We start from the raw sequence: 27,531 nt of genomic DNA on the forward strand, positions 1-27,531 counted from the left end.
GCCGGGACCTCAGGAAGGATTTCAGTTCACTTTCTGTGTGATGGAGGCCACAGGGGACGTAAGCCAGTAGCCAGGTGGACAGGAGGAAAGCACAATGAGGGTGGGCACTCAGGCGGCTGCGGGAGGCTGCTGCAGAGTGACTCAAGGCTGTGACTTGGACCAGGGCTAATGGCAAACATGGTGGGAACCGTCAGGGTTGGGCTGGACAAGGAGGTAGAGGTGGTCGGGTTTGCCAAGGGCCATAGCCAAGAGCCGTTCTCAGCCAATCAGGGTTCAGTTCAGCCAGTTTTCCGCCTCCCCGTCCCTGCCCACCCCCTGTCCAGGTCTTGGATTCACCGAGGTCCCCCAAGGTCAGGTTCCCTCCTTACCTCTTTCTAATCACTACAGTCCTGGGCAATCATTTGCCCCCGAGACTGGGACAGGAGAGTCTCTAGCTTTGACCTGTGTGCTGCAGGTGGAGTATCTCAGAGGACAGTCTGGAACATTCTCCATTCACAGCCCCATACTTCTGGCACCATGGTTACTGCGATGGGGGCCCGTAGATACCAATGGGATCAAAAACCAAAGTGGGCAAAGGACACTGAAGAGACACACAGATGACCAACAGCCACCATGAGCGCACCTTAACAGCAGAGCCAGAGCAGGCCAACGCTCACCCCGCTGCCCAGCGTGGTCATGAGGGTGGCTGCACAGTACCTCCCCAAAAGGTCAGGCATAAACCAGTTCCATCAAGCTCAAAACAGCCCACCAGGAACAGAAGCGCAGCCGGGCTGGCCCCCGGCCTCATGAAGCAATGTTCCAGGGGCATGGGGTGGAGCCCTGAGAGTCCTGGGGAGTCTCCTGGGCACTCAAGGGAAGCGTTGGAACCATTGTGTTCAGCTTGTCACCTCTTCCGTGAGTCAGAGGAGACGCTGTCCATTGGGGTCTTCTCCTTTCTCTGTTGGAGACAGATTTCCTAGTTAAGAAGAAGGGACCGAGCGGGACAGGGCATTTCCCGGCTGACACCAGTCAGTTATTCTTCTAAGAGACGACTCGAGGGGCTGGGGGGTGTGGTTCAAGTGGTAGTGCACTCGCCTGGCATGCGTGGGGCACTGGGCTTGATCCTCAGCACCATATAAAAATAAAATAAAGATATTGTGTCCAACTACAACTAAAAAAAATATTTAAAAAAAAGAGACGAGTAGAAACATTTTAACGTTTCTAACCTTTCAGGAAGGGTTTATGGTTTTGAAGAGAAAAGCATAGTTGGATAGAGGGTACTTATCAGCCCACGCATCTTTTTCCTCCTCTGAGTAACAAGCTTTGTCTGTTTCAACACTTTCAAGATCAAATCATTTGGTTATAGAATTATTCATCTCTCAGGCCCCTCAAAGAGACAGGACAACAGACCTGGAGGACATTACGCTAGTAACACACCAGGCTCACGGTCTCGCTTGTGTGGGATCTACAAAACAAGAAAAGCAAAAGCTTGAATGCATAGAGAAAGGCTGTGCTTCCCAGGGTAGCATGGGGTGAGGGGAGAGAGCTGTGGACCGACAGACCCAGGGCCGCCCTCATGGGAAGGAGGAGCCGGCCAGGAGGAGGGTCCAGCCAGCACCACAGCTACTACCGTCCGACTGCCTGGTCCCACCTTGTGTTGGATGCAGGGAGCTATCCAAAGACTTAGGTGCCGTGGCCACACACACAGCAGGAAGGCGACCATGTGAGATGCTCATCCGCTTCAGCAGAGTGACCATTTCACCGTGTATTTCAAAGCATCGATGCAGCCGGGACCTGGCTCCTGGGTGTAGCGTGGACTTAGAATGCACCTGGCCCTGGGCTTGATCGCCAGCATCAAAGATAAAACAGAAAAAGAACAAAAAAAGAATGTTAAAAAGCATATTATAAAAATATCATAAACTCACATTTAAAGGTGAAATGCCAAACCCTTTTCCTCTAAGCTGTGCACTATAATCACCTCTTTTCAGCATCTATGAGGGTCCAAACCTGTGCAATAAAGCCAAAAATTTTTTTAAATGTAAAAAAGAGAAGAAAGGAAGGGAAAGAGGGAGGGAGGAGGGTGCTGGGGAAGGAGGGAAGAAGGAAGAGAGAAGTGTAAGATGCAAAGTCATAAGCACTGATAAGAAAGAAAACTAGACTTACTCTCAGTCTCATTTTGTACATAAAATACATTTAAAATGCTAAAAATAAATTATTAGAACAAATCCAGAAGGACTTTTGGATATACAGTCCATGTAAAAATAATATAAAGTCAATGGCACATTGATTTATCAACCACAAAGAGTATGAGTATGAACATTCTAAAGCGATGAGCGGCATCAAAAGTTCCCAAATACTAAGAATGATCTAGTAAACACCACAAGATCTCCATACAGAAAACTCTGTAACAAAGCTTAAAAAAAAAAATTAAAGCCTGGCAACTCTAGGCCAAGAAATTTGACAATTCCATAAAATATTTCTTAAAAAGTAATTTAATAAAATAGAACCACAAAGGAGACTTCTATACCCTTGAAGTAAATTAAAATTTAAAACTTCCCAACAAAGAAAGTTTTAGGCCCGATGACTTCACTGGTAAATCTTTTCAGCACTTACGAAAGCAAAGACACCAAGTTCAGGAGAACTGAGAGGGAGGCGCATCCCTTGGCCTGACTGTCCCCTGGCCTCACCTTCTTCCCGCTCACCTTGGGCAGCTGGGTCTGCTGAAGCCCCCTGGGGACGTGCCCACCTGGTCTGCCCGTCTGGTCGCCAGCTGGGTTTGTCTGGCGCTGTCTGGATTGTTCCCCGTGCACACGAGGTCTTTACGTGGACACACGTTTTTATTCTCCCTGGTAGGACGCTCCAGGCAGCATTGGTCATGTGGTGGATGCACCTTCACCTTTGTGAGAAACAGCCCAAATGCTCTCCCAAGTCGTGGGCACCTCGGGTGTCTCGTCCTCTGGTTTCCACTCTTCATCTATATGTCGCTCTCCTCCTCTGACGGCTGACGATGCCCGTTCACGCATCTTCTCTGTCAAATGTGTATTTTGATATTTAGCTATTTTTAAACTGGCTCGTTCTCATTGATACAATGCAACACGTTCCTATGGGTAATATTCAGTGTGTTCTGAACACAAGTCCTACATCAGGTATGTGTGTGCTGACATTTCCCCCAGTCTGCAGCTTGTCTTTATGGTGTCTTTCAATAAAGCCAAAAATTTTAAAAAATGTAAAAAAGAGAAGAAAGGAAGGGAGGGAGGGAGGGAGGGAGAAGGGTGATATAGAAGACAAGAGTAGAAGTTTGCAATTTTGATAAAGTCCCAATCATCACACTTTTTGTTTTAAAGTTTATTTTTTATGTCCTAAGAAAGCTTGGCAAACTCTAGGACACCAAAGTCCTTCTTTTAGAATGTTATGGTGTTAGATTTTTACCTCTAAGTCCATCATAAATATGAATGAACTTTGTGTGTGTTGCAAAGCCAGGGTCAGGCTCAGCCCATGCCCACGGGCCCTTTCCCAGCACCATTTCCTGAAGGGCTACCCTTTCCCTAATAGGTGACCTTTGACTTTTGTTGAAAATCAGTGGGCCACACAGGTGGGTCTTTCTGCACCCCTCACCAACTAAATTTAGGTGAGACAGCAAGGACCTAAGACAGCCAAGACAATATTGAAGGAAAAAAAAAAAAGTCAGAGAACTTACCCCTGTAGTAATAAAGCAGCATAGAATGAGTTCACATATGGGCCAATGGAAAAAGAGGACCAAAAGAACCATAAACAGTCTAATACGTGGCCAGTCACGTGACTCACAGAAATATGTGCTGAGATTCACTGGGCATGTTATGATCTCACTAATGGGAAAATAACTAAACTTTCTCCCAACCTCACACCATGTAAGTTGCTTCAGACAGACCGTAGAGCTAACTACGAATGGTGAAAGTAATGAAGTTCCTGGCACAAAGCCCAGGAGACTACCCTCCTCAATGTGCACAGAAAGAAATTTTGTGAACGGGATGCAGAAGACACTAACTAGAGTTCCCACCAGTGGATAAGCAAAAGCAAACCTCACAATGAGCTCAATGAGCAGAAGATCTGGAGAGGGGCTTCCCCAAAGAGAATATTCTAATAGCCAGTAAGACTATGACACGGTGGCCCACACGGGTGTCCTCCAGGGAAACACAGGGACAAGCACGGTGAGAGGCCCACAGCGTTCCGCCAGGATGTGGAAGGTGAAATGGCTAGCGGTGGCAAGGGTGATCTAAGGTGCAGAGCACCTTTGTCCTCTGCTAGCTAGAGGGCAAATCGTCATCAATAGAGATGAGTGACATCATGCTTATCTAACTAGATAGTACACAGCAATGATGGCAAATTAGGCACATCTGCAAGATTGATGTGGGTCAATCTCTTAAAAACCTGACAAAGGAACTGGACATCAAAGAGCATATACTATAGGGTTCCATACACATGAGGCTCAAAAACAGGCCAGTGCTGTGCTAGAGAGCACAGTGGTTCCCTCTGCAGGGGAGGAGGAGATAGACACCCGGTGGCTAGGCAGGTCAAGGGGGCTTCTGAGGTTCTGGAAAGTTCTAGAACAATTTTTAAAATTAAAGTACAAATTGGTGAATACTAAAAGAACCAGAAAATTTTAGAGCCCGTAGGAACAATAGGTCCAGCATAGTTAAAGGTCTTGTTTGCACCCATGGAGATTGAGACACAGGTGGCCAGGACCGGTGGGACCCAGGAGAGAACCTGGCCCCTGACTGGCGCTTCCCCATCCTTCCTCCAGGCTCTCACATATCCGTGCCCCCGAAAGCTTCCCAGGCACAGATGCACATCCCGTGCAGGGCCCTGGAGGGCCTTCCAGACCAGACCCACGGTGGAAGCAGGTAGGGTGTCGCGCCTGCAGCCAACACCCGCAGAGAGAAGGCTGAAGACCAACGATCGTGCAAACAGGATATGGGGTTGTGTCAGAAGACCAGAAAGGCTTGAGGTTTTTCTTCACAAGTAAAAAGAGAGGCCTCCCCCTCTCCTCTCACTTTATCTGCTCGCGGCAGTGAGCAGGCGCCTCTTGCACCACAGGCAGGAAGAGATGGCAGCGGGAGAGACTCAACTCTATGCTAAGGTCTCCAACAAGCTCAAGGGCCGCAGCCTCCCCTCGCTCCTGGACCCCCTCCTGGCCACGGGCGTCCCAGCACACACCGCGTGAGTACTGTGGCTGCGGAACCCCGGAGCCCTGCTCTGGGCTGAGCCCACCCTCCTGCAGCCCCTGACACAGCTCTGGAGGGGCTTGTGGCACAGGCTTCCTGCTGCAGTGGCCGCCCTGCAGTGCAGGTGGTGTCTCAAGAGAAGGTCATTCTCTGCTTTCTCTACACGAGATGGTCTTGACTTTGAAAGACCAACGCTGCCGGCCGGCTCCTGGGGGACCCTGAAGTGGGTGCACACTAGAAGCCACGTGTTGCTGTGGCTGCCTCCATTTATGGGGGTTGGGAGGATCTTGGGTCCTCTGTGAGCCTCTAAGGCCAGGTCCTGCTGAGAACCATCAGAGAGTTTCCAAACTGCACAGGGAGACCATCCGTCCTCCAGGGAACGTCCCCTGGATGTCAGTGATGAAACCGAGTGGCTGAGAAATCACAGAAACAGCACCAGTGCTGCCCTGCTACCCAGGGAAGGGGTCCACATGGGGACACTTGAACCCTGGAGTCACCCTACTCAGAGGAAAGAAGTGATGCTGATAGTGGCTGCAGCTCTCGTAGCAGACCCGTGTCTCCCCTCTGGTCCTCTCCAGATTCTTATTCACAGGGAGAAATTGATCAGAAATATTCTGAGGTAACCTGGGGCTTGGGGAGGGGACAAGCTCTCTTCCACGGCAGAGCAACACCCGACACACTGGGGCAATATCTTTGAAGTTAGGCCCCTTTGTCTCCCCCCACATGAGGGCTTTGTAGTCACCATGAAGCCTGCGACAAACCAGGGGTCTGTGAGATGGGGGTGGAGCAGGAGGCACCTGCTTGGCCAACATCAGGTAGCTCACACACAGCACCTGCTGCCGGTACTCCCTGTCCAGCTGCGGCTGTCGAGGACACCAACACCCAGAGGGGTAGCTGGCGGCAAGGCCAGGGCTTGAGCCAGCCCTTGATGCCCCTGGTGCCCATACTGTATTTACTGCCCAAGTGTGAACTCACTCTCAAAATCCCTCCTCATTTTCACAATAAACACGTGTCGGAGCTCTTAAGCCAGCTCACCCCCAAGGAGGCTCTGCATCTCTGCATCCCCATCATCGGCTCTACAGGTGGCCATGTCCCCACGGTGTGTACTGGAACAGCAGCAGCCCTGGGCAGCAGTGACCCAGGGTCCTCAGGGAGCCCAGCTGGACCTGAATCACATGTTGAATTACTGCAGTGGCCACATCCATCCTGTTCTGTTCTGTTTGGTCCAGTTCAGCTAAATTCAACTGAACTCATCTCCCTCTGGGGTCACTGGCTGAACAAGGCACAGAAGGGCAGGGGGAGCTGTGATGGCCTCTGTGTTGCAGGGAGGGGACGGGGGCTGTGGCCAGCCCGCCCGGGCAGCTCAGCAGGAGGTGCTGCCCCAGAAGGAGAGATGTTGGGGTGCACTTCATCTGCCAGGGAAGCACACATCCCAGCCCAGGGCCCAGGCCAAACTCCAGCATCCACAGTGTGCTTCAGGAGGGGCAGAGGTCAGGCCCCGAGGGCATGGGCCTTGTCGCCCAGAGCTAGATAGAGGTAGGGAGCCCTGGAGGGAGAGTCGTGGAGGATCCGAGAAGGTTGGACTGTCAAAAGCCACGCGGCAGCCCCGTAAAGGACAGAGACCGGGACCTCAGCAAGACAGGCGCAGGGATGCTGGGGCCGACCACACCTGCTCCTCTGACCCTTTTCCAAAGTGGACAGCGTGGTTCTGAGCGCACCTGTGTTTACTCCTCTCTAGGCTAAAAGCATTGGCGGCCACTGGGAGGAGGACAGCAGAGGAGGCGGCCGAGTGGTGAGTGGGGCCGGATGTACAGAGGGTTTGGCTCAAAGTGCCCTGTGGCCAGGGTCCCCTGGGCAGGAAGGGGCTGCTGGGGAAATGCCAAGTGGGCTCCCAGTTCACACCCCCAGCACCAGGGCACCGGAGGAGAGCCTCCTTTAAAATAGAGGAAGACCTTCGAACAGAGATGGTTTCACCTAAAAATGTGGCTTTGGGCAGGGGGTCTGCCTCTGGGGCAGAGTGCGTGCTAGGCCTGTGTGAGCCCTAGATTCCATCCCCAGCACAAAAACACTTTTTACCTCATCCAAACTTGACTGTCACAGAAAAAAAAAAATCATGAGATTTGTTGAATAAATAGGGAGGAGCCATTTCTGCTAATATAAAAGAGAGGTCCCACACTTCGGGCTACCTGGAGGTGGGGGCAATTGACTGGTGTCTGGGAATCCCCCTGAGGTGTGCACCGTACCCCTGGAGGGGAGCTCTGGGCCCCATCAGCTGCTCCACACTCCAAGTGGGTCCCTCGGTGAGCCACCCACAGCCATGGCCACGGGCCTGTTTTCTGCTCTGGAAACATGGAGGGGGCTCCATGGGCCCTGCTGCCGTGCTCCACCCGAGGTGGGAAACCCCTCCCTCTTGATCTGCAGTCGCCCCAGTGAAAAGCAACAATAAAAGCCAGGTCCCCTCAGCCACAGCGCCCACTGCAGCACAGGATGAAGAGACTGACAGTGGGACCAGCATTCTCTGGGGAGCGCCCTCCTCCTCCTCCAAAACCCCAGAAGGGGAAAACAGGCAGCACCCCCACAGACAGGGAAACCCCAGAGCCCTCTGGGCTGGTCCAACCATAAAGCCAGGGACCAGAGTGGCACCAAACACCCAGCCCACGGCTGGGAGGGGCCGGGTCCATACCTGCCAGTTAGCCCAGGCAATAGACGGGGAGACCCCAGGGAGGAACAGCGGATTCCTGGGGCTCAGCCAGCAATGCACCCGGCCTCTCCCTAGGAATCAGGAAAGAAGAAAGTAAGATTCCATGAAAACAAAGGGTGTCAGGATGTCAGGTGCTGTTGAGGAGCCATACCGACAGACAGCCACGGGTGCAGACCGTGAGGGGTGCACTCACCGACATGGCCACCCTGCAAAACCAGGCCTCAGTGGCACGGTGATTTAAACAACAGCTTGGGATTTACGTAAACACAGCTGTGCTGTCTCTTCAGCGCTTGCTTAAATCCCCAGGAGGAAACAAAGCCCACCATCAGGGTTCACTCCAGAGAGGGGGGGAGGGGAGGGTGAGGCCAAGGGTCGGGGCCCCTCATCCATATATTCACATGAAGGAGAAACTATCTGCAAATAACTGAGGTCTCCCCAGGATCTGTACACTGCTTTCTACACTAAGACTACGTCACATCACTGCCCTGAGTCACCAGAAATTCTTCAAAGCCATAATTTCCAGGGAATTCACAATAAGCAGATTCCCCACCATTCAGCCACGCTCCCCTGCTTTCCCGTTACAAATCAGTATTTCATGTGGGAATTTGGCCTCATACTTTTTGCTTCTTTCCTGGCACAAATTTAAAGAAGTGCAGCTCAAGAGGCAGGCAATCCGAGGCTCTGCCTTCTTGGAGAACCCCCGCACAGAGGTCGCGCAGATTCGCCCTGCGGCCTTGCTGCGCGACGGGCAGGGCTGAGCACCGACTTTCACTCTCCGACAACACTCAGAGAAACGATTCTGTGCTGTTTGCATTTCCATTTTTATGATTCATGGCAATGAACTCCTATTTGGGGGTTGTGTGTCATATTTCTTTGTATTTAAAGTAACTCTCAGAACCAGAAGACATAGAACAGCCATCTAAATGTGTCTAGTCTTACTTTTTGAGTGTGTGTGTGTGTGTGTGGCTTTGATTTTCACATTTAATCTGGAGTTTTTGAGAAAATGAAAATGTGTTTTTCCACAAAATTTTAATACCACAGAGATAGATGCTCTGAGGTCATGTGAATGGCAGGCTCTATCTCGTCTTCTGTCAGCTTCACCTTCCCCTCTGGTGACACGGAGGAGAGCCTGGGACCAGCCAGGCCTGAGCCCACAGGTCCCCTCTACGTGAGGCCCCTGCTGTGAGCTCCGGCTGCCCCTCACGGGGCCTGTCCCTGCTGTGGCCTGTCCTTGGTGGGACTGCTCCCCGTCACAAAGCTGGGTAAATGTGGCCTGTTCTCTGCTGTAGGCTTCGCTGTCACGGCAATGACCCTTCCCTGGACGACCCCATCCCCCAGGAGTACGCCCTCTTCCTCTGCCCTACGGGGCCCCTGCTGGAGAGGCTGCAGGAGTTCTGGAGGGAGAGCAGGCGTCAGTGTGCCAAGAACCGAGCCCACGAGGTCTTCCCCCACGTGACGCTCTGCGACTTCTTCACCGTGAGTTGGCCGCGATGCCTTGAGCCCCATGACCGTGGCCGCAATGGCAGCACTCTGGGGACAGGGGACAGGGGCTGGGACGCGGCTGCTCTGTTTCAGTGGGGTGGTCCTGAAGGCCGTGTCCGTGGCTCCGTGGGGGGCTGCTCTCCACCCGTCAGGCCCTGTGCATGTTTCCTAGCTCTTTTCCAGTCCCTCTTCCTCTCCCCAGGCAGAAGGAGGTGCTGCCCCCACGCCACCCCGTCTTTCTATCTGTAAATCTAGTGCCGTTTTCGTGTCCTGTTAGGTGTGGGCTGCACCTTCCCAGGCTGAGCCCCCCAGGGAACGCCAGGTACCCGGAGACCAGCACAGTGCCCAGGCCAGAGTCAGGGCTTCCTAAATATGTGGCAAACAGGCTGAGGACTGGGTGGTTGTCAACAAGCCACCGACGTCAAGCTCTCCCTGGCTCACAGCTCAGCCCTCTGATTTAGAAAAAGATCAAGAGTCATCCTCACAGGGTACCAGGGAGGTGAGAGGGACCCGGGGGCTGCTAGAGAGAGAAGGAAGGCTGGGAGCAACAGGGAGGGAAGGCAGCCCCCTCCCCTGGTCACCACTTCCCCAGAGGAAGGGGAGATGGGCCCCTTGTTCCCTGCAGGGGTACCTCCTGAAGCATGCCTCCAAAGCGTCTGCCAGGCCTTCTGGTTTGCCTCTGGGGAGTCTGAGGACCCAGAACTAAACCCCAGGGCCCGCCAGCCCCATCCCCTCTGGGTGGGCTGAGCAGTGCCCCCCACCAGACTGCCTCGAAGTTGGCTGGAACCCTCCAGAAACCGACTCACACTAACTGAGAAAACCTGGGGCCGGGGGTACAACAGGGGAAGGGCAGAAGTGACCAGGAACTTCCCGCCTGGCCACCTGAAGGAGATTTCATTCCAAGAAAAGATTTTACCTGAAACACCTTTTTTCAAAACCCATGAGCACGAGGCATGGGCAAACCCACTGGCCAGATGCACGGGGATGCAGGCGGCCTCCCCCACGGCTTTGGACAGAACGGGGTCCCCTGCTGGTTGCAGCAGGATTCTTGTTAGGTGACGGTTGATGCTCCCCGGCAGGAGCTGAGGACACGGGTTCCCTGTCTGTCTCCCCCAGTGTGAAGACCAGAAGGTGGAGTGTCTGTACGAAGCTCTGAAGAGAGCCGGGGACAGGACCCTGAGGTCCTTCCCCACCTCGGTCCCGCTGGCTCTCCACTCGTCCGTCAGCTACCTGGGCTTCTTCATCAACGACGGCCCCGCAGACGTCATCCGGGAATTTGCCATGGCGTTTGCCACGGAAGCATCCGTCTTGGCAGGTAGGAGGCCCGGCCTTGTGCATCGGGACCTGACTGGTGAGACTCCCATCAGTGCTGGCCCTTAAGTGCCCTCTCCTGCAGAGGACAGCTGGTCTTCCTGCCCCCAGGCAGCCTGTCACTGTCCTCAGACAGGCCCAGGGGCTCCCCTGCTCTCCCTGCCCCTAGGTGGGCCTCATCAGCTGCATTGTTGTGGGGAGACTGAGGCCACTAAGGGTAATATACATGCCCAACATCACTGACCTGGGTTGAGTAGTGTCCCCTGAAAAGCCCTGTCCACCAGGAACCTCAGAATGGGACCTTATTTGGAAACGGGCTCCGTCAAGATGTAATTAGTTCAGACACGGTCACCCTGGATCAGGGTGGACTCTCAGCGCAACAACCGGTGTCCTGACACCAAGAGAAGAAGACACCAAGAGATGTACAGAGCAGCCCTGTGACAACAGAGGCAGAGAAGGGCATGATGTGACCAGAGGCCACAGGAGGCGGGCAGGACCTCCCTGGGCCCTTCAGAGGGAGTACAGCCCTGGCAGCTTCTGGACTCCAGAACTGCAAGAGGATGCATTTCTGTTGCCTGAAGCTGCCAGATCTGTGGCGACCCCTCACAGCGGCCACAGGAAGCTCACAGAGCTGACCAGGGCTAGTGGCTCTGCCTTGCTCCACACCACCAGGGGACCATGCGGACAGAGCCGGCTGGAGCCTCACGTCCATCTCCTGACCCAGCCCTGTCCTGCTCTCCACAGCCATGCTCTCAGCCTAACCCTGAGAGGGCTAGGAGGGGCCTCCCTTGCTGACGAGTGGCCAATTACAGTTCAGGAGTGTCCCTAGTCCTTCTCAGGGCAGTGTGGGAGGCCCACACTGGCCACCCCAGCAAGACACAGCCCCAGACCTGGGCCTCGGAGAGGAAAGACAAGGGCCCATTCACAAGCCTCGTGACTCGCTCTCGTGTCCTGATGACAGCAGGCTGGGTCTTTCCCAGGCCAGGCTGACTCATGTGGCAAGCCACCCTCCCTGCTGCCGAAAACGGGTCAGAAGAGGAATTTCCCTCCACCCACACTCGCCCGCTCGGCCACTCAGCTCAGCAGCTCGGGCTTAGAGGCCTCAGGGAGCACCTGTGGCATGCAGGGCCTGTCTGGGCCAGGCCAGGGCTCCCTGGAGGCTCTGTGTCCTCTTAGGGGAACAACCACCCCTGTCTGATTGTAAGTGACCTTTGTGGCAGGGGGCCACCAGGTACTCTGGGCCCACAGGAGACTGAGCTGTGGGCTGGTTGCCCAGCACCGCCCCAGGAGCCAGCTCTGTCCCCCCGTCACGGCTGTCTGTCACTGCTGGAAACTGAGTCAGGACACCACACCTGACCACGGTCACCCTGCCGAGAGGGCAGAGGGGCCTCAACTTGGGCCCATCCAATAGCAAAGTCTGTGCCATCCCCACAGGACACCGACAGCTGCCCCAGCATGTCCGGCACTTTGTGGCCAAGCTGCCATAGGATACAGGCTGCTCCAGAAGGGGGCCTGGAGGGCAGAGGCCACCCGGAAAGGCCTGCGGCTCCACCACTCCCTGGGCTTCCCATGTGGCTAAAGCAAGGAGAATGTGGAGACCCTGATGCTTCCCAGTTCTGCTGATCAAGTTTCTTCCTGAAACTCTTCCATGGAACAAAAAGCCCTTGAACTGCAGCTGTGGCCCCAGAGTCCACTGAGTCACCTGCACAACAGGAGCCCAGAGCCAGTCCTGAGAGTTGAAGCCCTTTGTTTGGGCAATCCGCTTGCCAACTGATGGCCTTGACCCCTTAACCAACCGCCTCTCTATACCTCCTCCTCTCCTTCCTTCTTGAAAATCCTACAGGTTTCCAACCCCCTTCCCTACAACGTCACTCAGCACAGAGATGGAGGGTGGGCAGAGGCAGGAGGCACTCTGTGTAGAGGCGCTTCCTAGTCTTGGGCACGTGGCGCTCGCTGCTTAGGTAACCGCCTGCCCCGTGTTCCTGATTTCCCAGACTGCTCCGTGAAGGCTTGTACCAAGCAGCTGCATCTGACCCTGGCCCACAAGTTCTACCCCCACCACCAGAGGACGCTGGAGGAGCTGGCTAGAGCCATCCACCCTGGCCACAGCTGCCAGTGGACGGCGGCCCTGTACTCCCGGGACATGCGCTTTGTGCACTACCAGGTAAGACAACTGTGACCCAGGAGTGTGGCTGGACATGACCCTCTCCACAGGAGACCAATGGACCAATGACCTCCTTCCCCACAGCACTTCCATGGGGAGCCCCTTTCTAGAGTGGGAGAGGACTGCTGTTCCTCCTCCGAAACTCTTGCCACTCAGAACCAACCTGTTAAGATGTGAGCTACAAGTGTGCAAAACAATCAAGACAAAATCCTGCATTGCTGACAGTATCTGGAAAGGACTGTTGCAAAAACGTGCGAACGCAGGTTTTGCTTATCAGATCATGTCATGTAATGATGGAGTGGAGCCTGATTCCAAGGCTTTCCCCTCTGTGAATTGATTGGTTTGGGAAGAAAGCGTGTGTCATTCCTTCCAGAGCCAGGGAATCAGCGTGATGTGGCTTCCCAGTCCAAACCCTTGTGGGAGTCCACCATGCTCCTGTCCCAGGAGAAGCTGTGAATGACAAGCAAGTGAATGATGAATAGATGGATGATGGATAGATGGATAATGGATGAATGGATAATGGATGAGTGGATGGATGATGGATGGATGGATAATGGATGAATGGATAATGGATGAGTGGATGGATGATGGATGGATGGATGATGGATGGATGATGGATAGATGATGGATGATGGATAGATGGATCATGGATGAGTGGATGGAAGATTGATGGATGGATGATGGATGATGGATAGATGGATGATGAATGAGTGGATGGATAATAGATGGATGGGTGATGGATAAATGGATGGATGGATAGATGATGGATGAATGAGTGGATGGATAGATGGTGGATGATGGATAGATGGATGATGGATGAATGGATGGATGGATGGATGATGGATGGATAGATGAAAGGATAGATGGGTGGATGGAAGGAAGAAGGCAACAAGCAAGCAAGCAAGCAAGGCAGAAAAGAAAAATTTTATTTCTAAATCTACCCAAAGAATTCTGCGCTGCTGTATTTTGCGATATTCTATGCTGGATGTCATTAGAGGCCTGGTGGCATCTTGGAGACACAGAACACATCAGGGACCCAGAAAGCAAGATGTGGACTATACCACTCCTCCTAGTGCTGTTGCTTCCCAGTGCAAACCCTGGTGGGAAACACGAAACCACTTCCCTCCTTTCTAGACCCTGAAGGTCCTGTTCCAGTACAAGCCCCAGAACGTGGACGAGCTGATGCTCAGTCCTGGCGACTACATCTTTGTGGACCCCACTCAGCAGGAGGAAGCCAGCGAGGGTTGGGCCATCGGGACCTCCCAGCGGACGGGCTGCCGGGGCTTCCTGCCAGAGAACTACACGGAAAGAGCCTGCGAGTCTGACACTTGGGTCAAACATAGGTGAGTGCTGCCCCTAGCCAGGGCCCAAACCTCTCTCTGACCAGTCACTACCTGAAACAGGAGACTCAGCAGCAATGTGCTTCCAGAACATTCCATCACTGGAAAAACTGCATTCCTGGTGCTGCACAATTATCCCTGCAGATACAGTGGCTATCCTCACAGATTCAGTTTCTGCTGATAGCATTCAGGAAATGTGGGTTACTCCATATTCCTTTCCCAAGATAATAATGTCCAAATTGTTGCAAAATACTTCTTGCTTCATATGAGTGTCAAAATTATACTTAGAGGACTTAAGCTTTGGCTTATTTATTCTTTGCTCAGTGTATAAAACCTGTGATATCATAAGGTGCATTAGTTGTTTTCTATTTCTCTGCAACAAACTGTCACAAATTTAATGGCTAAAATGAAAGACTTTCATTTCTCAGAGTTTTCACGGGTCTGGATCAGAGTACAGTTTCACTGGGTCCTCTGCTTGGTATCTCATGTGGCTGAAACTGAGGTGTGGCCAGGACCAGGGTCCCATCCAAGTCAGGTGCCCTCCTAAGCTCAATCACTTGTTGGCAGAAGTCACTGCACGAAGCTGGAGGGCTGCTGCAGGCTTGTCCTCCTGCTCAGCTGGACATCTCTTAAGTGCAGTGTCCTTAGCCTCACCTGTCAAGGCTAAGGATTTTAGAAACAGCAGGTACTGATTTCTTTTTGTTTCTTGGTTCTTCAATTTGTCCCCCTCCTCCCTGTTTTACAACAAAAAAAAAACAAGAAGAAGCCAGGTGATCACTTTAACTCACAAACACCCTCATCTACAGAACCAACCTCATCCCTCCTAAGTTCCGACCCCTGTGGATGAGCCCATTGAACTTCTTGCCCTGCCTCATGGGAGCCCCTCCTCAGGCTCCTGCCCAAGGTCTCACTCCTCATAGGGTTCTCCGCGGGGCACCTTTCACAGCCTGCTTCTGCGGGCCCTCCACTCACAGGGACACAGCAGCGGGCAACTCAGATCCTCCCAGCCTCTGCCCTGCTGCCCAGCCCCAAGTGGCCCCCACATTCTAGGTACTTGTTAGGATAGCCCCCCACCCCAGTTCCTGATACCAAACTTAGAAGAAGTTTAATTGGAATAGAAGGACCGTGATTCTATATTATACATAGATTTGCTACAAATACACATAAATACAGGTAGGTATGCTGCAAATGCATGTGCAATATGAGATGCACACTACACCCAGGAGGAAAGATCACAGAGCTGGGAGGGCAAGGCCCACGGGTGACAGCCAGCAGCACCCAGGGTGGGCCAGCAGTGGCAGTCACAGCTGCTCTGTGGAGTTTCTGTGTTTGAGGAAGGACTAAGCCTTTTTAAAATGCCTTCCAACTGAGTAAGTGGGGCACAGGTGGGATAATGGCCCCTCCACCCACTTAAATCCAGCTGGTTAGGGTGCTCACCACATCTCCTCCCAGCAGCTTGAGGGTGAGCATTTGATCGGACCATTGGGAAAGCTGTGTGTGATGCTCAAAATGACTGCCACTGCCCAACTCTCACGAGAGTGTCTCCGGGGACCTACTGAGCCAGACACATGCTAGACAGGGAATTCTGGGACTTGGCTCAGTGCAGCCATAGTGACACACTGCGAAGTCATGGCAAGGTGCTGAGCCCTGAAACCACCCTCCCAGGGGCTTTTCCCTGTCTTCCCCCAGGTGTCAGCTAGGAGAGTGGAGGATCGTGCAGAAGAAGAGAGGAGGGGAGAAAGGGGGGAGGCTGCCCGCCCTCTAGGCAGGTGCATGTGGGGGCGGAGTCAGGCGGTTTCGAGGAGACTGGTAGAAGACCTAGAGGGGGTGGGCAGGGGAAAGGTCTAGAAAAGCCTTTTGTGTGGTCTGGGGCTTCCTGGCACTTTCAGAACTGAGAGGCTGTGGAAGGGCCTAGGAAAGCACCCAGGTGCCCATCCCCTGCCTCCAGGAGGTCTCCCTGAAAGATTGCACTACTTCATTCTCTGCCTGGGTTTCCACACCAATGCGGAAACCATGGACTGAGCACAGCTCTGTTCACAGTCGACTCAGTCCACAGCTTTTCAGATCCATGCGAGGCCCTTTCCATGGACAAATTTTATCTAGCCTCAACGCACCCAGGGAACTTCTTCTGTACCTCTTCCCACAGAGGTTCATTCCAAATCAGAGCTATGAAAACGGCCATTCTGCTGGAGAAGCTGTGGGAAGTACTTTAAAGAGAACCTGTGCATAACTAATAGAACTCTAAGAAACCTGGGGCTGAGGAGGCCCAGCTCAGCAGGAGAGTGCTCACCCTGCACGCGCTAGACCTGCCTTCCAGCCCTAGAGCTAGAAAGAAAGAACAGGGGAGGGAGGCACCCTGAGAGAGCTGGGCTTCGAGTTCTCTGGCCTCCAGGTGGAGGGGACACTCCTTCAACGACCATCACAGCAAACGGTCACAGACACAGGCGGACGGGTGGGTGCAGAGAGCCCCCTCTGCTAGTGTCGACATCCCTGGGTCTGGGGGCCACCTCGGAGCTACAAGATGCTGGTCCATGGGGACCTTAGCGATGACCCAGTACAAACCCCTGCCCCACATCACAGCCAAGATGACAGACAAGGCAGCAGGCCAGAAATGCCGCAGCATGAAGAAAGTGCTCATCTCCACTCCAACCGACTGGTCCAGTGGGCCACCGACGGAATCGCAGGAGCAGAGATGCTCTCCCCCTCGCAGGCCATCTAGACTCAGGAGCCTTGCCTGCCCTGAGGCCCACAGCCTTCCCCACCTGCCCAGGAGAGCTCACTGCCACCCAGGAGCCACCAGGCCATCCGCAATGACCCAGCAAGACTGCAGAAGGTGAGCTCGTGGGTGTCACATTTTTCACATCACAATTGATATATCAGGGACCTGTCACCAGTGTAACCAGTCTAGCTTTTACGCCTGAGTTTCTCTTAGGAAAAATTACAATGTCAAAAATTGCAATGAAAGGAAAGAGAAGCCAGCTCTGGGCTGGGTACTCTGGGGTGTCTGACGGGCCTGTCATTCAAGCTCCCCACCCCCACTCAGGGAGTCATGAGACACCTGGCAAATGTGACATGTGACCTGGGCCCTGGTGCCAGAGAACTAGCCGGCTGAGTCTTTCTAGAAAGCAGAAAGTCCTTATTAGACTCCTAAGGCTTCTTCAATCAAATACAGGCCTTGGGTGTCTGCACATGTCACAGATGTCTTAAGCAGTGGGGAATCGGTTCCATGCTGTGTCTGAAGGCTGGCTCGCCTGTGGACAGGTGGATGGCGGTAACTCTGTGTGTGTCAGCCTCGGGGACCTACACGGGGCACGCGTGATACAAGAGCAAGAACTGCAGCTCTCCAGACCCGCCAAGTTTGCAGCCGTGATGCTCACACTTGGCAGCTAATACAGCAGTCACCCTGCACCCCTAGGGCCACCCAGCCTTTACCCAGGGCTCCTTGACTGGCAACCACAAAGTCACACTCTGATGTCCACCCACTGCCCTGGAGAAGGTGGGAAGCTGTGTGCAAGGCCGTCATGATGGGGACCACTCCTGACCACAGCAGTTGCCAGCCATCTGGGCAGGAGGATGGGGAGCAGAGAGGCCTGCGTGAGGGTCCAGCTCAGGGGGATCCGTGGAGACCTGCAGCCAAGATGAGAGCATTTCCAACATCCAAGACAGAGGCATCCAAGTGACTTTTCAGAAACCACAGAATGAATTGAGGGCAGGTCGTTCAGACTGAAAAATGCAGTGGTCCTGGGGTGAGTGTTGTCCCCCTAAATCCATCTGTTGGAGTCCTGACCCAACAGATATGACCTCATTTGGAGACAGGGACTTTCCAGAGGTGATCAGTTAAAACAAGGCTGTTCAGGTGGCCCTAATCCCACAGGACTGTGTCCTTAGAAGCAGAAGAGATCAGGACACAGACACAGAAGGACGGCCCCGTAAGGACACAGGGGAAGACTGGAGCTGTGGAGTGTAGACACAGCTATTTCCATGTGTAAGTTAACCACTGAGTGACTCGTGAGTTCGAGAAAAACGGAAATGTCACAAAGCTGGGCCCTTCTGTCCCCTCCCATCACCATCACCCACCATCATCTTGAGTGCATTTCATCTGAAAGATGGCAGAGAAGTTCAATTTTGTCTCCAACTGTAAACTTCGCAGATGTCACTTGTAGATAACGAGGCTTCATTGTTGGCATAGTGAGCCTCAAGGGGGTGTGGGTGCCCCGGCTTTGCCCTCAGGAAGAGAACCCTGCCCACATTTCCTGTCTGATATGAGTCCTTTCGCAGAGGGAGCTGTCCATGGCTCCAACACAAGGCCTACTCTTGGTCACTGGCCATCAGCTGACGTCTGCTGGTATCTGACAGTATGAGTGCATGGGAACCAGGTCCATCCGTTTGGCCTGGCCTCCTCCCATAGAATGTGTAGATCCAGACAGTGCAAGCCATGGCGACGTGGGCAGGGGAGCAGAACTTGAAGCAAACAAGAAACTCGTGAACTGACTGAAAACACTATGTGGGCAGGAAGCGTTGCAGGGCTGGGTCCTGGGGCCCCACCTGAGTCGTGGTTGAGACATAGGGCACGTGACACCTGCCAACTTCAGCCCTGGACAGGTCTCAGCACGGAAGCCTGGTGAGCCATTGCTGGGTTTATAGGATCTGGGGACCTGAGTGAGTGTGGGGGAAAGTGGACATTTACTCCCAGGCTGAACAAGTCAAGCACATGCAAATTCGTGGCTGAGCAGAGTGGAGGCAGGAACGTGCCAGCTCCTCCCGTCATTTCCAGGTTTAATGAAGTTCAGGCAAAATCGCCACAGGTCACTTTGTGGAACCTCTCTGAGGGAATGGAAAGATTCTGCTAGGAGAATGAACGGGGCAGTTGAGAAGACTTTGAGAACCAGCATCCTGGCTTAGGGGAGGTAAAACACAGAGGAGCAGGACCGAGAGAAGAGCAGAGGAGCACTCTCACTCCCTGGGAGGTTCGCGTCTGAGGAAGGACACCCCAGAAACCAGGAAGCAATGGGTGCTTCACATTCTCACCCCGTCTCACATCCACCCCTGGCAGAGTCTGGGATTGTGGAAGGCAGTCGAAGCTCATGTACTTCTGATTCCTGGGCTGGGAGAACTTGGGAAGCCCAGAGGCAGCAGGAGAGATCCCGACAGACACGTCTTTCACCAGAGTCCACAGCAAACTGGGTTCCGATGCCTGAACCTGGGCTCTCTCCTGTCCCCACGCACTCTGCTCAGTCACTCTGGCCTCTGCTGTGCCCCACGCCCTCCGAGGGAGCAGGGTGCCCCCGCAGGCTCTCTCTCCTCTCCCTGGACCCTGGCCCACACCTGCATGCCCTGCAGTCTCCTCCCTCTCCGTTTCCCATGTCACCGGCAGCACCCAGGGGCTCTGTGGGACAGCTACCCCCACCTCCCCCACCTGGCCACCCCTGGTTTATCTGCCCCCATGATGCTCATCACCTTCTCATCAACCATGAGCTTTCCTTTTCCCAAAAAAGTGGATCTGATCATGAAAGATCAAAATTGGCTGGATGAGGAAAATGGGGTGAGATTCCGTGATCAACTGAGCCAGCAAGTTATATTTTATCTTCTTTTTCAATTTATTATATTTTCTAATAATAATGAGGAATAAAACATCCTGAGTCCTTCTGCTGGAATAGGAAGCCAGCGGAGCTGGGGTTGGCGGAAAGCGAGGACCCACGTGGGTGGAGGAACTGGTGGAGAAGGGCTCTTCACACCCAGCGCAGCCCTGAGAAGGGCACGGAGGCTCTGTTGGAGAGACGCTCAGCAGCTCCCGCCCCCACAGAGGCTGTGGATTCCTTTGAGAGATCTTTGCATTTGTAAGATGACCTCCCTGGGTAGAGGATCTTCTGCTGCTCTGAGGAGGATTCCTGGGACGTGGGCTCTCTCTCCTGCTCTCTTCTTCCAGCCACTGCCGGTTCCCTGCAGACGCACCTGCTTTGCATTCCACCCTGGCCTGAATGCCGAAGCCAGAGTTCTCACCTCCCCTGGCAGCTGGGGTCCATCCCCAGCCTCCCCAGAGCTCCCCAACGCCTGTCCACCCTAGGGCACTTTTCTTGATTCAATGGACGTGAGTCAACTTCCTCTTCACCTGCGACTTCTCTCTCTATTGAAATGCACCCCCTCTTTCCCATGTTTTCATAGCTCTCAAGGCACCTGCCCGCCGTGCATCTGTCCCTGCACCCCAGCCATGCCCATCTGCACACCTGACTGTTTCAGAAGGTGAACCAAAGAGGATGGTGTATTAACCAGAGAAATAGTCTGTGTTCCCCAAAGAAGCAGAAGCAATCAGATGTGAGAGAGAAGGGGAGAGATTTTAAGGAACTGGCTCAAAACTGTGGTCTGGCCAATCTAAAGTCTGCAGGGCGAGAGGCTCAGGGAGGAGCTGGCGCTGCAGCTCCAGTCCAAAGATGGTCTGTGGGCGGCACTCCCTCTTCCTCAGGGACCCACCCCAGTCTGACTCCTTCCAAGACCTGGCTGGGTGGGGTCCCCTGCATTACAGAGCTCGTAATGACGTTTCTCAGAGTCTAGTGATTTCGGTTTTAATTTCATTTAGAGAGCACCTTCACAGCAACATTTGAACTGACATTAGAGCCAAGCATGTTGGCATGGGCCTGTCGTGCCCACTACCTGGGAGGCTGAGCAGGAAGAGCTCTTGAACCCCAGAGTTCAAAACCAGCCTGGACCACACAGCAAGACCCCATCTCAAAAATATAAAATAACCTTTGACCAACATCTGGGCACCATGTCCTGGCCAGGCGGACATGAAATGAACCCTCATGGTGGGGCCAGCAGCCGCAGAACACCCCACCATCAGGTTTGCCCCGTTCTGAGCATTTGGCACGTGCTGCTTCGGTTTGTCCTCACAGTGACCTTGTCTGCCAAGGTGGTCACACTCGAGCACATCCACAGCCAAGCACGGCCAGGGTGGTGCTTCTGAGGCAACCCGTCTTCTTCCTGCAGGACGTACACCTTTAGTCTGGCCATAGACAGGAACTCCAGGAAGGACGGGGACGTCAACGGCAGACAAAGTGGGGACTTCCACCCCTCTCCAGCGCCGAGGGGTGTCAGCAGCGCGCTGGCTCTGCAGGTAAGAGCACCCCCACCCTGTAAAGTCAACTAAGCACAGCACTTTCTATTAACTCACGGCGGATGCGGCTGCTTAGTGTTAACTGTGGGTCTGTAGGCAGCCTCCTCTGCGGCCCCACAGCAGACTGGCACGTGGACCAGCAAGGTGCCCTCCCACCAGGGCTGAGCTGCTGGGCCACCCGGGTCTGTCCTCCCTGGGGAGGGTGGTTCGACCTCTGTGGCTGAGCAGCCTGCCTGCGTGTTTCTGTAGGCAGCATCTGCCATGGCCCGAGGACACCAGGCTGGGAGGAGACAGGGACAGAGCATGGCCAGGACACTCAATTCTTGCTCCAATTTTCTCATTAACAAGCCAAGTACCCCCAGAGAAGTCTCCAGCCCTGGAACCTCGGCTTCCCTTCTTTCCAGGCAGGGCTGGGCAAGACAGGAGCCCATGCTATAACGTGGGGGACAGAGTCCAGGGCACATGTGGCCCACCAGGAGTCAGGCTGCACATGTGGGCTCAGGAACAGGCAGCCCCCTCCCAAAGGCAAGTGAGTTTCCCTGTAAGCCCCCAGACGCTGCCTGGGCTTGGGCCATCTGCCTTCCACCTGAATCTAGTCCTCCTTACCAGGAACCCCCTGGGGAAGCACCTGCAGGGTCCTTGGGCAGTTACTACATCAGTGGGACGGTCTCTCTGGTCCCACCTGGTGCCACACACAGAATTAGGACCCTTTTCCTGCATCCCCAGCATTTCTGCCCTCATTTTACAAATCTAAAAACAGGGGCTTACAGGAGGAAGGCAGCTTGGTGGGGGCCACAGAGTGTTGACCCACACTGGACGCTGGGAGCCTCACAGGAGTGGGGCGTCTAGGGCCTGCCGTGGCCAGGCCCCAGCAGCCCTAGCAGGCAGCCCAACATCCTTCCTCTAGACCCGCTCAGTGCCCCAGAGGCTGCCACTGAGCCAGGGGAGCTCAGCCCAAACAGGAATTGAGCCTAGGACACTGGACACCCGAAGGTGACACAGATCTGCTTTAGTCAGAGAGAAGGATGGCCCAAGCTGGGCAGCCACTGCCCGGAAGTCAGAGACCTGCTGGTCACTAGTGGACAAGAAGCGGACACCTGTACCCCAGCTGCCCAGGTGCCAGGAAACACAGTGCGGGCAGATATGCCACCCACCCACTGTAGGAGTGGAGGAGCAGGCATGGACGGCCCTCCCAGACCAGGTCCCTTCCAGAGCAAAGGAGGGGACCTGGGACAGAGGGCTCCCCAGAGCACGGCCTGCGTTCCAGCTCATTGGGGCTTTAAATGGAAGGAAGGAGCCCGCGTCTCCCTGCCAGCGGCCCCTCCTCTGCTCTGATTCCACCTCGTCTGAACAGTGAGGAGAGCTGTGGCCTCCGGTGGAACAGGGCACCTGGGGCAGGCTGAATCAGGCCCGCAGGTGAGAGGCCCTGAGCCCGGAACCTGCAGATGCAACCTGAAAGGACACAGGGATCCAGTTAAGGACCTTGGCGTGTCTAGTGGCCCTAATGCAGCCACAACTGTCCTCAAGAGGGAGAGCAGAAAGGCCCACAGAGGGAGAGGCCACGGGAAGAGAGGCAGAGACTGTGCCGCCACAAGCCAGGGGACACTGGAGCCACGGGAACTGGAGGAGGTGAGGAAGGGCTGGCCCTGGAGCCCTTGAGCTGGACTTCTGGCCTCCAGGATGGTGGGAGCTCACCTGCGCTGCTCTGTGCTGCCCGGTTTGTGACGGCTCTGCCTAGAGACAGGGTGCAGCCCTCTCCATCCTCAGACCCAGGGGCTGCTCTGTCCCCTCCCAGGACCTCGCTTGGCTCTGTCATCATGTCCCTAGACAAGGGTCCACGTTTCCAGAGGAGGAGCAGCACAGAGGACAGGACCCCGGGCTGCCCGTCACGTTGCGCTCCCCACCTGTCATCCTGCTGACCTTGGCTTCAGGAGTCACCAAGTCCTGTCAGGCCCAGAAGCCCCCAGCCCACTCCAGGGGCAGGCACTGTCCCCTCTGCCCTCAGTGGCTCTGTGATGCATCTTCCTGGGTTTGTCCCTGAGCCCCACAGAGACCTGCAGCTCCTGGAGAAGGGGTGCCCTGCAGCACTGTCCCAGCATCTGGCCTGCACCTTCCCAAGACACCAGGTTGTGACAGTGGCACTGACAGCCTGAGTCCTGGGAGCCAGCAGGCAGCACTGTGGGTCCTGGGTTGAGGTGGGACAGCTCTATCCAGCCTTAGAGCAGAGGCCCCCAGAAGCCTGGGCCTGGCACTGGGTGGCGGTTCTCCAGGTGACGGCTGACCCTCCTGCCTCCTCAGAGTCCTGGCTTATATATAATAAGGGCTTTGGCTGCCCACAGCTGTCCTGGAGGCCTCTTGCTGGCCTCCTGCTGGCTCAGTCCTCAGAACTCTGCCCTCTGCCCCCCCCCCCCCGCACCGTCTCCCTTAGAGCAGGTGCTCCTCAAGCTGCCCCCACCCCTTCAGTCGTTCACGGGTAGGAGAAGGGTCATCCCCAGCTCCCCTGGCGATAGACCCCCACAGGTAGGAGCCCCCTCCAGGGGATAGCGCATCATCACTTGAAGGGCCTCTGGTGACGTCAAGAACAGGTGGGACACATCCCTGCAATTGCAAGGCTTAAGGCCACTCAGAGGGCAGTCTGAGCCAGGGAGGAATGTGCCAGAGAGCAGCTGACCCCAGTACCTGAGACTGCTGGCCACTGCCAAATCCTCTGTCATGCCAAAAAGAAGCAGAATAAAATACAGTCAGCCCTTCATAGCCACAGGTTCTGTACCCACTGATTCAACAGACATGGATTGAGAATATACAGACGAGTTGCATCTTCAGTCAGTCAGTGTTTCATCATTGTGACAAAATCCCCCAAATAAGCCAGTTAAAAACATGAAAGGTTTATTTGAGCTCCTAGTTTCAGGGCACAGTCACCTGGCCCTGTTGCTTTGGGCCTTTGGCAGCAGAGTGCAACAAGGCATGAGCCCAGGGTGGAGGAGCTGCTCCCCTCACGGCAGCCAGAGAGCAGGGGGAGAGAAAGGGGCTGGCCCACCACCCCGACAAGAGTGCCTCGGTGACCTGACTCCCTCCACTAAGCCCTGAAGTTCCCACCAACTGCCAATAGTGCCACCAGCTGGGGACCACGCTTTTGAACACAGGGGCCTTTGGGGATCATTCAAGATCCAAACTACAGCACACCTGCACTGGGCAGTACAGCCTGTTTCCTGGTCCTCATTCCCTAAGTAAAACAGTAAAGCCATTATTCACAGAGCACTTCTGTTGCCTCGGGGTGATTATGCAACAGAAAGATGATGTCGGGTACATGGGAGGTGTGTGCAGATACTGTGCCATTTTGTATGGGGGATTGAGTGTCCGTGGATTCTGGTATCCGAAGGGGTCCTGCACTCTCCTCCATGGACCGCCAGGGACAGCCATGCTGATTTCCCGTAGCACTTTCCCGTAGCAGAGAACACAGCTGCAGGAAGGCAGCGAGGAGGATGGATGGAGGGCTTCTCCCTGGGTGCTCAGGGGCAGAGGACACACCTGAGTCCAGAGGAGTTGTCCGGCTGCCTTTCAATGTGCCAACACAGGGGCAGTCCTGGAGGGCTCCTGGAAGAGGAGGAGTGTCTGCAGAACAGGAGGTGGCAGCCAATAGATGGGTGAGAGAAATACGGTAACAATAGATCACAAAACAGTGATAGGGAGAGAGAGATCACAATCTAAGCAGTCTCTGTGGAGGACTGAGGACTTGCAAGAGACAGGGACGCAGACTTGTTGGGTTATGGGGGGACCAGACCTGTCTCTTCGTCTCCTTCATGAGGCTCTGTGCCCAAGAAGTGAAAAGGTGGGAGGAACTGGGATGTGCCCGGTCCTTGTTAACTGGGAGGGCTCTGGCAAGTGGACAGAGCTGGCGACCAGCACGGGACAAGGCTTCCCCTCAGGCCAGCCGCCAGGACCTGGAGGGACACTGTCCAACAAGGCTGATTGGTCCCTTGGGTTCCGTTTCCTCCCACCGCCAGGCCGTGATCTCCAGGAGGAGCGTGCTGGTGGTGCGGCACGGGGAGAGAGTGGACCAGATCTTCGGGAAGTCGTGGCTGCAGCAGTGCACCACTGCAGACGGTAGGTCCAATCCAGGGGGTCTGCAGGCAGGATGACCAATGAGGGCCCCGTCTCACTTTCTTTAGTTGTGCCCTTTAGAGTGGCCATGTCACTGTGGCTGCAGGAATGTGCCAACACCAGAGAGCTCCGGGGTTACTTGGCGCACACTCATCAATGGTGATACCATCTGCACGGATGATGGAGCATGTTGATAGGAGACAGCCCTGGCACTTGCTGGACACGAGTCTGAGCCGGGCGCTGGGCTCCAGCACTAGCTCAGTGGCACTAGCTCAAATCTCACTTCCCCTCTTTACTGAGGAGGAGGTAAGCTGTATGCTTCTCCTCTCGTAGCTGTTGCCAATGGTGCCAGGATTCGCACCCTGACAGACAGATCATAGAGCTCAAGGTCGAACTCAGAATGTACTATGCAGCCCCTGAGTGGGGAGGGTGTCTGGACACGCCCAACTTTCTAGTCCTGCCCTCAAGTCACTGAGTGTCCCCAGTGCAGATCACCAGAGCCGGGTGCACACTGTCCTACAAGCTGTAAGATACACTTAACGCTGTGGAGCGGGTCACCTTGCACCTGATTAATTAATGCCACATCAGTCATGGAGACTCTGCTTCTCTCTCAGGATCTTCACTGTGTGACTCTTCTTGGGGCTTCTGGGAGGGCAGAGAGGGTCACGGTTCCTGGGGCTGCAACCTCAGTGCTCTGCAAAGCACGGCAAAGCTGCCTTTGCTCCTCAAGCGGAATCCGCATCTCAGAGCGAGCGGGAAAAGCAACGGCTGAGGGTGATTTAAATAAGAGCCTTACTGGCAATGCAGCCTCCTGGGACACGTCTGCTCCGACGTCCCACGTTCTTTCGTTTTGCCTTAGGAAAATACTACAGGCCTGACCTGAACTTCCCCCACAGTCTGCCTCGACGGAGCAGTGGCATCAAAGACTTTGAAAACGACCCTCCGTTGTCATCCTGTGGAATTTTCCAATCCAGACTAGCAGGTGTGTGTGAGGCCACTGGGAAGGAGCAGCTGATAGTCACATGGTGGCCATCGTAGCTACAGGGACGTGGCCCTTCAGTGTGCAGTGTAATGTCAGTATCAGCATTTCCCCACTCTGCTGCAGGGAGGCTGGGCACAGAGAGGTGAGGCAACTCACCCAGGGTCACCCCCTAAGGTGCCAAATCCTGGCATGCTCAAGTCCCTTAGGTGAAATGGTGTGGTGTTTGCATAGAATCTGTGCACACCTTCCCGTATACTCCAATCCTCTCCAGGTGACACGATGCCTGAAACAATGTAAATGCTATGCAAACAGACTCTGTTGTTTAAGGAATAACAAGAAAAACGTCTGTACACGTTCTACACAGATGCAATCTTTTTTCAATATTTTTGACCCACACTTGGTTGGGCCTTTGGATGCAGATGCGACAGGGAAGGGAGGCCAATGCTCTCTATAAACACCCTGGGTCCACATAAGGCTGTATCTGAGGTACCTGGGGTTCACACTCCACCCGGCACATCTCTTTGGGTAGGCTCCCTGGTGCCCACCGGCCTTGGCCCTGTGCAGGGCTTGCCCAGTAGGGACCCCTGCTTTCCCAAGAGTGGGACTTGCCACAGCGCAGGAAAGGTGGCTGGTCTAGAGGCTTGTCCCACAGTGAGCCTCAAGGGGCCTTGTCCCCGGGGCCTCAAGTTTGCTGTTACTGCAGAACAGCGTAAGGCACAGCCCACATGTGTGCACCCAGGTGGGCGGGGATGGATCCTGCCAAGTCTCAAAGCCAGAAATCAGAGGGTCCGCAGGACGGAGCGCCCACCGGAGCTCAGGCCCCCATCCAGACTCCGGCTGAAGGCTGATCCTCTCGGTTGTGGGACTGAGGTCCTCTCCTCACGGGCTGTTGACCAGGGACTGCTCTGCTCACACTCCTGGCCGTGGGGCCCCTCTTGCAAGACAGAAACGGAGAGTTTCTCACATGCCAAACCCCTCTCACTTCGAACCTCTGACTTCTGTGACTGGCTGGGGGAATCTCTGCTTGTGACGTCCCCTGGGTCGTCTCCTGGTCACAGGAGCAGGGATTGGTGGTCACAGTCACACCCAGGAAGATCATGCCAGGTGTCCCAGAACCTCCTAGGACCCTGCCTGCCTCAGGTGGAGCCGCCTCCTAAGCTGC

The 27,531-nt window shown here is 54.7% G+C and overlaps 1 protein-coding gene across 1 annotated transcript in view; it reads left to right on the forward strand.

Moving 5' to 3' along the window:
* Window positions 1-5,062: 5,062 nt before the first annotated feature.
* Ubash3a (ubiquitin associated and SH3 domain containing A) overlaps window positions 5,063-27,531 on the forward strand; it is a 29,658-nt gene continuing 7,189 nt past the window's right edge. Inside the window, exons 1-9 of the mRNA XM_026410109.2 lie at window positions 5,063-5,175; window positions 6,919-6,972; window positions 9,171-9,357; window positions 10,480-10,678; window positions 12,669-12,838; window positions 13,973-14,181; window positions 21,160-21,286; window positions 25,291-25,390; window positions 26,247-26,369. Coding sequence (XP_026265894.2) covers window positions 5,063-5,175; window positions 6,919-6,972; window positions 9,171-9,357; window positions 10,480-10,678; window positions 12,669-12,838; window positions 13,973-14,181; window positions 21,160-21,286; window positions 25,291-25,390; window positions 26,247-26,369 — 1,282 coding nt within the window. The remainder of the gene's footprint in view (window positions 5,176-6,918; window positions 6,973-9,170; window positions 9,358-10,479; window positions 10,679-12,668; window positions 12,839-13,972; window positions 14,182-21,159; window positions 21,287-25,290; window positions 25,391-26,246; window positions 26,370-27,531) is intronic.

The sequence above is a fragment of the Urocitellus parryii genome, chromosome 2 (assembly GCF_045843805.1).
Source record: "Urocitellus parryii isolate mUroPar1 chromosome 2, mUroPar1.hap1, whole genome shotgun sequence".
In the NCBI taxonomy this organism is placed as follows: domain Eukaryota; kingdom Metazoa; phylum Chordata; class Mammalia; order Rodentia; family Sciuridae; genus Urocitellus; species Urocitellus parryii.